General features: G+C 44.8%; 1 protein-coding gene across 7 annotated transcripts in view; it reads left to right on the top strand.

Annotated features, from left to right (window-relative positions):
- Positions 1 to 13,343, top strand: part of LMBR1 (limb development membrane protein 1) — a 120,795-nt gene that overhangs the window by 19,425 nt on the left and 88,027 nt on the right. For all 7 annotated transcript variants that reach the window (XM_054725914.1, XM_028132550.2, XM_028132544.2 and 4 more), the window contains one exon: positions 2,732 to 2,871. In XM_054725914.1, the coding sequence (XP_054581889.1) occupies positions 2,732 to 2,871 (140 nt within the window). The remainder of the gene's footprint in view (positions 1 to 2,731; positions 2,872 to 13,343) is intronic.

Raw genomic sequence — 13,343 nt, 5'->3', positions numbered from 1 at the left:
AGGAACAGGACGTGTTCTTGGTTTCCTTAGCTTCCCACACAGTGCTAATGATGAAGGGGAGGAGTAACTTTAGATTGGAGAGTCCTGGCAGACACCACCTGGACCAGTGAGGAGAGGATGTGACCAGTGTGGGGCAGGCAGAGAGTCAAGGCCATCGGAGGGCCCGCCGTGAGAAGTTCAGGGATTGTTGTGACATTCGCAAGTGTCCAAGCTGAACTCCTTGTTCCTCCGCGGCAGCCTCCTCCATCACGGCTGATCAGTGCGACTGTCCACATCCTCAGGCTAGACACCAGGAGTGGTTCGTGACCCCTCTCGCCCCACACAGGTACTGTGGTTCTGTCCACAGAGCCCTTCCGTGCAGAAGGGGCGTTTCTGAAACCATCCATCACTTCCGAGGGCACTTTTCTGCAGTTCCGTAAGCAGCCACCACTCTGCCCACGTGGCAGGGCCTCACCTTAGGGACCCCGCGCCAGCACCTACCTCCTCCCATCAGCTTTTTTTTTTTTTTTAAATTTTAATTTTAATTTTTATTGATTTTTTTTTTACAGAGAGGAAGAGAGAGGGATAGAGAGTTAGAAACATCGATCAGCTGCCTCCTGCACACCCCCTACTGGGGATGTGCCCGCAACCAAGGTACATGCCCTTGACCGGAATCGAACCCGGGACCCTTGAGTCCGCAGGCCGACGCTCTATCCACTGAGCCAAACCGGTTTCGGCCATCAGCTTTTTTTAAAAAAAATATTTTAAAAATTGATTTCAGAGGAAGGGAAAGGGAGAGAGAGAAACATTAATGATGAGAGAGAATCATTGATCACCTGACACTGGGGATCGAGCCTGCAACCTGGGCCTGTGTCCTGACCGGGAATCAAACCATGACTTCCTGGCTCATAGGTTGATGCTCAACCACTGAGCCACACCAGCGGATCCCCATTAGCTTCTCAGGGGCAGCTCTCCTCCTAGCTCCCCAGGGCAGGTAGGGAGGATGCTGTGGTCTTTTTTGTGTCTCCAGGGCCAACCCAGCACTGGGAATGCAGTGGGCTGCGGTCTTGGTGAACGAGCTGCAGTCCAGTCGCGGTGCCTGTGTGATCAGGGTTTCCTGGGGCTCTGTGACTTCACATACTCCATTTGTTTGCCCGCGGAAGCTTGGACAGGTCTGGGCTTCGATTTGGAAATGGTGGCTGGCCTTCATTGCTGGTCTGTGGTCCGAGAGTCATGGGAGCCAAGAGTGGGGGAAGGGAAATGCTGAGGGATGTATAGGGCGACCCTGAGGACAAAGCCAACAGTGGCCTTGGCCCGGAGCCACAGAACCCACTCACGTGTGGGGCACAGGAGGCTAGGGGACTGATGGTGGGACTGTGGTGGCGGAGAGGGGTGTGGAAAAGCCTCGGTGGCTGTGCAGCACCTGGTGTGACGGGCTGAGGGTTGATTTCACTTCCAGCTTTGGAAGAAGGTGATGGAAGCCAATAGGACACTTCCTCACTGGCTAGAGGACAGGACCGACGGCCCTCGCTCAAGGCCACTCGCCGTCACTGCTGCAGTGGGTAGTGGCCCAGATGAGGGCTTGTGCTCCTGCTCTGACCGGGAAACACGTCCCTTTAGCAGAGCCTTCAAGGACGTCTCCTGGGCCTGGTTTGGATTGTGCTTTGGTGTGCATCACGTGGTCTCATGTAAAATCCATCAGTGACACTGGAGAGGTTCCTGGTGGGTAGGCTCTTAAGCAGGAAACACTTCTGTGGGCCACCACAAGGTGGCATTGCTGCAAAGTTACTCCATCAGATGTGGATTTGGAGCATTTAGTGTGATGGTTTTCCTTACATTTTCACATTCTTCCTATGTTTTCTTTAACGGGATGACTATTAAATTAAGTTTCCCTCTCTAATGTTGATGAGACTCCTGTTTTGTTTGCTATTTAAAATAATCTTAAAAAATAGCTATAAAAATTTAAACATTGCAGATGTGGGACTGAGAGTGAGAGCCCCTTGAAAACCACCCCTTCCTCCCCTCCTCCCGGGCTTCGATACGTGCTGTGCTGGTGTTTCTCCCTCTTTTTCTGTGTGTATATGTGCTTTTTGTGGGGAGGGGCATGCTTTCTATTTATCACCTGTCTTTCCTTCAGTTTGTGTTCCTGACTTGTTTTAGACACCTTTCTAAATTAGTACATGTTAGAGATATCTTATTTTTAAAAGTGACAAAATAGTGTTTTAAATACTGTTTAACGATCCCTACTGTTTATTAGTACAATTTATTTACACTTTACCCATTTTAAGAGGTAGCAGACCAGTGGCTTTGTAAGCTTTCCCTGAAATACGAGTTTTTCATACTGCATTCATTCACACGTATTTTTTCACCTAAAATAGTTGTTGCCTTGCTTTTACCATAGATTGCCAAAGCTATTAATTAAGTGCAGTGTGAAATGAACACTCACATTTAAAGGAGGAGACAGCCTACAGCTCCTTCTCTGAGTGTGTGAGGCGCTCTGCCTTTGGCACATGTGTCCTCCGGGGCCTCCTCGTTAGATCCACCAATCCCTGCAGAGTGAGGCGTTCTGGAATTGATCTAGCTTAACTCCTAGGATCACGCGTGTGTCATTTGTCTTCCAGTTGCATAGATTTCATGAAATTCTCCCATAATTTTTTTTTAGATAAAAATTTCAGAATTTTTATTCGTTTTGAATGACGGCCGCATTCCCTGCTTCCCCGATGGCTGGTGACACGCCTCTCTTCTCTTCCAGGTTGTTTCTGTGCACGTTCACACTCGCAGTGTCCGCTGGGGCTGTGCTGCTCTTACCCTTCTCCATCATCAGCAACGAAATCCTCCTTTCCTTTCCTCACAACTACTATATTCAGTGGCTCAATGGCTCCCTGATCCATGGTTAGTATGTCTGGCTTAATCACAATTAATGTTTTAATTTAGTACTGCACTGTATTTTTAGGTTTTCCTTTTCATAGTTTCTTCATAGTTTGCATCTTTGATAAATCCCTTGAGCCCTTAATAAAATCAGAAAACCAGATTTTGTTCACCTCCCTTTTCCTGTTAGTTGTGAAAGCCTTCTCTGTTTTACTTACTCAAGGAGTAGTTTTATTACTGACCAGGATTCTGATAAGTACATTTTAATTTAAATATTTAGCAAGAGAATTTTGATTTTATCTGAACATGCCAGAAGAACTCAACCTCCATTGACGACCTGGAAAAAGAGCCATAGTTTCCATTGTATTTATTTGCTGTTAGTTTCTCTAGCCATTTCAAAATGTGTGGTAGAAGGGGAAACTCTTTTTATCAAGTACAAAATTTAAGGTTGACGTGGTTTTAAAAAAAATAATGAGTTATCATAGGCAACATGGTATATTACTTTGAAGCCAAAAAGATCTGCATTCAATCTTAGCTCTGCCATTTTCAAGAAATTTTTAGTGAGGTGGGGCATTCTAATTTGTAATATACTGTATATCTAAAAAGGTCTAATGTGTATATTTTTATGTTTCATAATCCCTGGCTCCTCCTTTTTTTCTATATTAAACTATGTGATCTCTTTATGTGTCAAACACAGCTTTTTATCCGATTTTTATAGATACGTTTTTCTAGTCATTTTGCTTTTGAATTTTATTTGTTTTTTTGATTTACATAAGTTTTACATTTTTATGTTGTACAGTCTTTTTCTTCCTTTGGATTCTCTAATGGCTTTTGTGTTTAGAAGATCCCTTCCCTTTCTTAGATGTGACAGATACTTCCTTTTTCTCGGTTGGAGTGTTGTCCTGTACAGCAAAAGGGTTGTGGGTTTGATTCCCAATTGGGGTGTGTACAGGAGGCAATTGATTGATATTTCTCTCTCACACTGGTCTCTCTCTCTCTCTCTCTCTCTCTCTCTCTCTCTCTCTCTCTGTCTTTCTCTCTCTGTCTCTCTCTCTCTCTTTCTTCTCTCTCTCTCTCATCAATAAACATATCCTTCGTGAGGATTAAAAAAATGAAAAAAAATGGTTTTGTTTGCATTTAATTATTTAATTCATATGGAGTTTATACATATACTTTTCCTCTTACTCCTTTGTGTGTGTTTAAAGAAATACATTTTGCTGTAGGAAATTTGGAAAACAACATTTATAGGGAAGAAAATCACTCTTCTTCACAGCCTGTACGGTGGAAGTCCTGTGGACTCTGGCCTGCAGCTCTCAGCTGTGGGTTTGAGCATGCCACTGACGGAGGCGCCTGCGGTGCTCGCTGCTGCTCTGTGCCCTTCCCGTCCAGGCTGCGTGTCACTTAGAGCCATTATGATCATGGCTCTTCCAGGTTTTTAATTAGAGAGCTACAATTGTCATCTTTATAAGTAAATATTTGCCCTTAAATTTATGTAGTTCACTTTCCAGGTAAGCATATGTTACAAGTTTTTAAAAAGAAATTTCCCCTTTATTCTTCAGAAAAAACTGTACGAATTTTGCAGGTGGCTTCATCCTTGCCAGTATGCAAGCGTCTCTGTACCCAGAGTGTGTCTTTACCAAGTTTGGTTGTTAGTGAAAACAAATCTACCAATTCAGTAGAGGAAAATTTTCCCTTTAAATTTATATTTCCTTAGTTACTAGTGCAGGTGGACATTTACAAAGCACGTTTATAGATCATATTTTTTAATAAATTGCCTACCTGTGTTCTTTGCCTATTTTTGCAGTGTTTTATTTTAAGTAATTAGTTGTCTATCAGGTTAATTGCAAACATTTTCCTCCCAATTGTCCTTTACTATTGCATAAGCTGTTTTTTGATGTAAGAATTTTAAAATTCATTCTAATTGCATATTTTAATCTGGCCTTGTGGTCACTGTCATGCTTGACACTGGAAACAATGGAGTCGTTGGCACTCTGAGGACCAGATGAATTCAGTAAGGTTAGGACTAATTATTAAGTGAATAAAAAAATTAGTCTATTTTTCAATTAGTTAGCAATTGAAAAACTCAAATAAGGAAAATAAGGTGTTTACTGAAATGGACACAGAAAGTAAGTCTGAAAAGTCACCTGTTACTCTGGAAGGCAGGAAGCAGCCTGGAAGGCCATGGCTGCGGTTCCTGGCGTTGTCTTTAGGTGACAGAGCTATTCGTGATGAACAAACACCTTGGTAACATAGAAGCCACAGGTGGTTCTTGTGTGTGTTGTCCATCGTGTTTGGAGAAGATGGGCGTGCTTCCCTCGGGGCCGCCTTTCTGTGAGACTGCGCGCCATGTGCTTGCCTCCCTGAGTGCTGGGCTCCGGGTTTTCACCGGCAGTGAGGTGTCTAAGGCTGGGCTGACCGGTGTGACAGTGAATCTACCTTTGTTTTCAGTTTTACTCGTAGAAATGGCATGCTGTACTAATGACCTTCATTTACTCTAAATCAGGGCTATTTCTTTGTTCTGTTTATGGACAAAGTAAGAGTTACCAACACATGCCCTATATTGGGTGCAAGAGGCCTTAACCTTGGAAGTGATATTTTTTCGTATTGGTTGTCTTTCTCATTATGATGTAAGGGTGTAAGCTCAGGCACGTTATTTTGTTTATAAACCAGGGCCTTGGACAGTGCTTTCCACGGAGTGGTTGCCTCGTAAACATACACTGAAGGAATACACTAAATAAGACAAAACGTTAATGTACAGTAAACACATGAGCTGAAAATTGGGGAGCAAGAGGAAGAAGCATCTAAATGATGGTATCGCTTCTAAATCGTCTGGCGATGGTCTAGGAGGCCTGGCTGCCAGCCCTGGGCTCACTCTGGAGGCTTTTATGACCCTGGTCTTCCTTCTACTTCGATTCTTTGGTCGATCTGTGTCCTCTGTTGCATGTAGCGAATCTCCTGAAGCTTCCCACCCGTCTTTGTCTTCTGAGCTTGGCGCTTTGTGTAAGCTGGGGCTGACACCCGAAGGAATGCTCACTAGCCTCTCAGGTTGTCTTGAGGCTGAAGAGCTGTCAGTCTGAGATGCTTGCTTCTTGGCTTCTTGGAAACGATACCCACGAACAAGGCCCCCTGTTGTGAAGCAGCGCAGGAGAGCTGATGGTGTCGTTCCAGTCCGGTTGGAAGGCCCGAGAACCGGGGGAGCTGGTGGAGTCAGTTTTAGTCTGAGTCTGAAGGCCAGAGAAGACCAGCACCTGAGCTGGAAGACGGGCAGAAAGAGAGAGTTCCCGTTCCTCGGCCTCTTGTTCTGCTCAGGCCTTCCACGGATTGGCGGCCCGCCACGTGGGGCGGCGGGGGGGGGGGGCAGCTTGCTTCCTCAGGCTACCAGTGCAAACGCGGATCTTTTAGAAACACCCTCGCAGGCAGACTCAGAAATAACGTTTGATCAAATATCTGGGTACCCTGCAGCCCCATCAAATTGGCACATAAAATTAACCATCACAAGCCTGCCCTTTGTTACCAATTTTCCAGTCACGTTCTTTCCAAGATCCTGACCATCCAGCCGACCTATTGGTCGCAGCCATGACTCAGCATATAGTCACACGTCTGGCCTGTCTCCTTCCAAGCAAAGGAACGACCAGGTGCACTGCTCGAGGCCCGCCCCGGGAGGCCTTCCTCAGCGCTGCCCTTCCGAGGTGTCCTTAGAAGCAGTGCCTCCCTGTGCTGCCTGCACGTAACCCAGGCCCACGCCTTCTCGGCTGGCAGCTGACTGTGGGGCCCTCCCCACGAGGCAGGATGCAGGCGGGAGAGAAGGATGGAGACCAGGGGCATTTGGGCCAGTTCCTCACCTAGCTCACTGGTGCCTTCAGTCCTGTCAGGCCTCATTACACATGTGCCACTTCCGTTTGAGGGCGGGGGGCTGCCATGCATGCCCTGCTTTGTGCCTGGTGGGTCAGATGACACCCTGTTCACGCTGAGCAGCTAGGTCGCCTGGGAAGCCATGGGCAAGTGTTTAGTCTCTGTGGAGGCCCAGGGGCTGCAAGAGCTGTTTCTCTAATGGAGGGTGGTTATCCACACAGGATAGAGGGCTTCACTCCAAATCCTACGGGCCTGCACTGTGCTTCACCCACTGGTGCTGTTCAAGGCTCCACACAGCACCCACGTCCACCTTGACACTCCAAGCACGGGGTCTGCTGGCGCATGTGGCCCAAGGGCAGAGCACAGCCTGGCCCGTCGCAGAGCTTCCTCTCGTGTTGGCCCCACTCGCAGCCTTGCTGGCCACATGGTAAAGCCGCCGAGGAACACACCCAAGTGAGGAATGTTACCTCCAAGATCCAAAGAGGCCACTAGACATGTGGGTTAGTTTTGGTTGGTAGGAGGGTCAGGTGCAGCAATATCTCCTTCTCCCGGGAAGGGCTATCTCAGGGTGCCCAGACCCTGACCCCTAGACATCACTGAGGTAGAAGGCCCTGAGTTTGTTGGATTTCTTTCCCACCTCTGACACACAGATGTATTGCCCACACATCGAGAGCGGTTGCTACTTCTTGCTCACCAGGTCCAGTCAGCACGGTGTCGTCTGTGTAATGGGCCTGGATGATGGGTGTGGAAGGAAAGGCGATCAGATCCCTGCAAACTGCATTGTGACTCAGGCCTGTAGAGCTGTGGGCCCCGAGGTGGGCAAACTCTGTCTGGAGGCCTTAGGGACAGCGCCGGAGAAAAGGCAGCCACAGTAGTACAAATGAGAGCCTGTGTTAGTTTGCTTAGGCAATGACACCACATCTGGTACAGCAGCTGCAGTAGGCGGCCGTGGCCTGACCAAGCTTACGATGACCCACTGTCCCTCCCCATGGTCCATCTGTCTCAGGGTCTTTCACATCCCCAGGGCACCGATTGCTGTGTGCTTTCCTTCCTGGTTGGAGGCAGCTCTGCCATTTGTACGGCAGTAGCCTCACTCCCCAGCCAGGGACAGTGTGGGGTTCTGCCCACTGCTAGTGTGGCCAGTTCTGCATCCGGAACTGGGATATGACCACAGAACGGGCTCAGGGACCCACTGTGAGACCTGTGAGACCTCAGATAAAACTCCCTGTTCACCTGACTTCCTTAAGTCCCCACTCTGACTGGGGACCACAGTGATGTGGGTCTCCTGGAATTAGTGTCAGCTCAGAGCCAGTGTTTAGTAGCCCCGAAAAGTGTGACTTTTTCCTTCACCCAGTGCAGTTATGTCATCCATGTTCATTTGCCAATCATTTACCATGATTGACAGGTGTGGGATTTTCTTGAATTGTTACTTGTCTTTTCTTTGTTAAACCTTTCATGAATTTATGAAAATTCTTTTGAGGGCTCACAATATGTGATAAAATGTCAATCTCCCCGCGGAGCACCAATTCCAGTGCTTTTACACTGAAAATGCTCAATAATGATTCATTGATCGAATGAGTAAAAGTTACTAATTGTATCATTAGGAATACTTGGTAAGAGTGAACTTAATTTGAAAAGAAATTTAATAGCTTATCCTATAAAATTGTCAATATATATGTTTTTGGTTGATTGTGCCTTTAATGTATAAATCACAAATGCTTCAGTATGTATAAGTAAACTTCCCTTGGTTAAATACACTGTTTGGATTTTGGACATATGGGGTTGAGGTGTTACATGTTAATCAGATTACCTTGGGATGGTACTTCCTTTCTCTGGGCCAGAATTTAGCAACATAAAAAAATAAAATGTTAATCTTAGTTCTAAATCTCTGCATTGTGAAGCAAGATGTATCTCTTTCTGTAAGGAGAAAAGCATTAGAACAGCCTGAAGCATGCGATACACAGAAGTGGTGCTGAGGCTGGAGTGAGGCAGGATGGTGGGCCTCTGGCAGCCACTGCTCTGGCCCGGGGTCTTTGCTGCTTGGCAGCACGATGCTGTGGGGCGAGTCCCATTGTTGTCTCAGTTCGGGCCGTGACATGCCAGCAACTGCAGTTTATGGTGGGATGGTACAGGGGAGTAGAGATGACAAATTAAAATGGTAGCTAAACCTTACATAGTTACTTTTATTGGTATGTATCAATATTAAATGGTAAAATTGGGCAGAAAAAAGAAAGTATACATTTGTATTCACTATCTGTATCTTGTATGTTAAATATTAAGAAAAATAAGAAACTCTTCAGTTCCATAAATTGAAAAATGATGATATAACTGTTTATGGATTTTCCTTTGGGTGATGAAAACATTTGGAACTAGATAGAGGTGGTGGTTGCACAACATTGTCAATGCACCAGATGCCACTGAATTGTTCATTTTAAAGTGCTAATCCTATATAATAAAAGCCTAATGTGCTAAGTGTCCGGTCATCCAGTTGTCTTTTCAACCAATCAAAGTGTAATATGCTAATGATATGCTAAGGCTGCTTAACTGCTTGCTATGATGTGCACTTACCACCAGGGGGCAGACAGTTGACCGGTTGGCCAGTCACTGTGACATGCACTGACCACCAGGGGGCAGACACTCCAATCGGTAGGTTAGCTTGCTGCTGGGATCTGGCCAATTGGGACTGAGCGAGATGGGCCAGACACGCCCTGGAGCCCTCCTGTGGTCCCTCCCTGGCTGGCCAACCTCCTTCACCCCCACCCAGCCCCAGTTGTGTACCGGTGGGGTCCCTTGGTCTGGCCTGCACCCTCTCACAATCCGGGACCCCTTGGGGGATGTTGGAGAGCTGGTTTCAGCCCGATCCTGCAGGCCAGGCCGAGGGACCCCACTGGTGCACAAATTTGTGCACTGGGCCTCTAGTTGTATATAATGTGAGTTTAAAATTAAAATAAAACCCAAACGACGACACATCCTGGAAGGTAGGAGAATGGTGGTATTAAAATTGCAGCTTTCAAGTCAGGAAATAATTCTTTAGTTACTGAGGCATTTTTCCCTGAGGGGTCCAGTTTTTGCTAAGCTATTCATTCTTTCTTGTGACCAGGGAGAAACAGACTTATAATGTGATTGCCCAGTTTGAGGTTCACGCTGCTAAAAGATAACCACAGTGACTCTGACTAATCTTTGTGAGGTACGTGTTCTGATTTATCAACAGGAATAGACAGTAGCTGTTTTGGGCATCCTGAAGGACAGTATAAAATCCACTTTTGTTTTATCCATTTTCACATTCCACAGAAGATTAAAAAAAATTCATACTTTATTTATTTAAATATATTTTTATTGATTTCAGAGAGAAAGGGAGAGGGGGGAGAGAGATAGAAACATCAATGATGAGAGAGAATCATTGATTGGCTGCCTCTTGCATGGCCCCACTGGGGATCGAACTCGCAACCTGGGCATGTGCCCTTGATCGGAATCAAACCTAGAACCCTTCAGTCCACAGGCTGACACTCTATCCACTGAGCCAAACCAGCTAGGGCAAAAAAATCTATACTTTTAGAATCTATTTATACTTATGTATAAATATTAAAAGTCAGCCAATTTAAAGTACCTTTGTTAGTTAAATGTTACCAACAATTTCTATTAATTAATTAAATTTTGGTAGATCCAGACAGTGGAGTGCTTTCTTGGCCGGGATAGATAATGGTGTAGATGAGTATTTATTGATACTGAAAAATATCGAAAAAATGTTTTTCTCTGGTTGGTAGGATAATATGATATAAAGTTTTAATTTGGTATTTACATTGAGTAATGTTTCTACAGTGAGCACGTGTTGCTTCTTTGGTATAAGAAAAATGCTATCTATATATATAAAACCCTAATATGCAAATAGATTGAACGGAGGAACAAGCAAACAACTGGTCGCTATGACATGTGCTGATCACCATGAAGTGCGTGCTGAACATGGTGGGCATCGGCAGCAGGAGGCAGAGTGCGGAACATGGCGGGCGTTGGCCGTGGCGGGATGGTGGAACCGGTGAGCGGGGCCCCAGACCAAGGCAGGGCGCTGGTCGCTGTCATTGGGATGAGCCTCTGGTAGTTACTGAAAATTCTTTGCTCCGTGCACCACAGTCCCGCCCAGCGCTCACAACTGCTGCTGGCGGTGGCCCCTAACGCTTGGCACTGTCAACGGATGCGAGCGGCTGCTGCCAGTCCCGATAGCCCCTGAGGGCTTCTCCACCTCCCCCTGCTCCTGAGGGGCAATCAGGGCAGCAGCTGCCATTCGCACCCACTGCCGGTACCGGCCCCACTCACACCCGCTGCTGGCGCTGGCCCCAATCGCTCCACGCCGTCAGCAGGTGAGAGTGGGGCCAGCACTGGGAGTGGGGATGCCAGCAGACGGGTCCGTGGGCCAGGTGGGGGCACAGAGGATGGGCCCGAGACCTGCCCCTGTGCCCACCGCAGCCTGCCGCCCACAGTTCCTTTCAGGGTGCACGAATTGGTGCACTGGGCCCCTAGCATTAATATAAAAAATTTCACAGCTCATTGCTAAAATTGTTCTTTATTTGTTGTTTTCTAAGCAAATAAACAGAAGCTGTTCTAGTTCTGAAGTTCTCACAATACTGACTCTTCAAACATAAACTTGTCTTTTAAAGCTTATGCTTTCTTGGTAGAATTTAAAAAATTACTTAGTCCCTTTTTGACAATCCATTGAAATACTGGTTTTAACTTAGTTTTGTCATTTTGGAAATTATTGACAAAGGCTGAACTCAGATTCATTTTCTTGTTTAAATTTGTTGAGTTTTCCATGTGATGAAAGGTGGGAGCTTATGTGCCTCACAGTGGTGTATATTGTCTTTTGAACTATTCTGTGACTCCAGCAGATGGAGCTAGAAGTTAACACATCCTGTGGTGATCTGGCATTCTGTCAGATGTGGTTTAGTTTGGCTTTAAACTAAGTATTTGGGGATTATTAAATAATCTTTGTTTAAATTCAGATACTTCTTTCAGGAATAGGCATTGGCTGTCTTTCAAAAAGGTTGTCATTGATACTTATTTAGACAAACTATGAGGATTCTGAATTTTTAAGATTCTACTACTGTATTGGAGCATGTAATTTTAACTTTGTGAAGTAGGGAAATTTGACTAATGTTTCTTTTTATCTACAAGTTGACATGTAATAAAATAAAGGCAGTGGTAGCATGTTATGTTTATTAGCCCTAATTTTTAATTTAGCAATGCTTTATCAAATTATAGGCTATTCTTAGGAACATTCTGTGTGTATATCTGATGTACATTTGTAAGATGCTGGGAACTTACTAAATTTTAGACAATTGTTAAGAATATAATTACTACTTGGGAGTGTATGATAGATCTATTATTTTTCTGTATATTAGATCTTCTCACAGTAACTTTAGCTTTCTATATGTTTGTGTGTGTGTTTTTTGTTTTTTTATTTTTTGCTGGTCATGAAATTTTATTTATTTATTTATTTTTAAATTTAATAAATCTTTATTGTTCAGATTATTACAATTGTTTCTCCTTTTTTCCCCCCATATCTCCCCTCCACCCAGTCCCCCCCTTCTGCCCTTGCCTCCCCATCCCCGCTGTCCTTACCCATAGGTGTTTGATTTTTGTCCAGTCTCTTCCCGTACCTCCCATACAGACACCCCTTTTCCCCTGAGAATTATCAATCCACTCTGATTCTATGCCCCTGATTCTATTATGTTCACCAGTTTATTCTGTTCCTCAGATTTTTAATTCACTTGACTTTTAGATTCACTTGTTGATAGATATGTATTTGTTGTTCATAATTTTATCTTTACTTTTTTCTTCTTTTTCCTCTTTTTAAAGAATACCTTTCAGCATTTCATATAATACTGGTTTGGTGGTGATGAACTCCTTTAGCTTTTTCTTATCTGTGAAGCTCTTTATCTGCCCTTCAATTCTGAATGATAACTTTGCTGGGTAGAGTAGTCTTGGTTGTAGTTTCTTGCTATTCATCACTTTGAATATTTCTTGCCACTCCCATCTGGCCTGCAATAGTTTCTGTTGAGAAATCAGCTGATAATCGTATGGGTGCTCCCTTGTAGGTAACTAACTGTTTTTCTCTTGCTGCTTGTAAGATTCTCTCTTTGTCTTTTGCCCTTGGCATTTTAATTATGATGTGTCTTGGTGTGGTCCTCTTTGGATTCCTTTTGTTTGGGGTTCTGTGCGCTTCCTGAACTTGTAAGTCTATTTCTTTCACCAGGTGGGGGAAGTTTTCTGTCATTATTTCTTCAAATAGGTTTTCAGCGTCTTGCTCTCTCTCTTCTTCTGGCACCCCCATAATTCTGATGTTGGTACGCTTGAAGTTGTCCCAGAGGCTTCTTACACTACCTTCAACTTTCTGAATTCTCTTCTCTTCATGCTTCTCTGGAGGAGTGTCCTTTGCCTCTTTGTATTCCAAACCTTTGACTTGATTCTTGCGTTTCTCTAGTCTGCTGTTGTGTCTCTTTATAATATTTTTTATTTCAGTCAGTGTATGTTTAATTTCTAGTTGATCCTTTTTCATATCCTCGAGGGTCTCATTAAATTTATCGGCCTTTTCCATGAAATTCTTGAAAAACCTTATAACCGTGGTTTTGAACTCTATTTCCATTCGTTTG

The sequence above is a fragment of the Eptesicus fuscus genome, chromosome 14, assembly GCF_027574615.1.
Source record: "Eptesicus fuscus isolate TK198812 chromosome 14, DD_ASM_mEF_20220401, whole genome shotgun sequence".
Lineage (NCBI taxonomy): Eukaryota > Metazoa > Chordata > Mammalia > Chiroptera > Vespertilionidae > Eptesicus > Eptesicus fuscus.
This window is presented reverse-complemented; position numbering and strand designations above follow the sequence as displayed.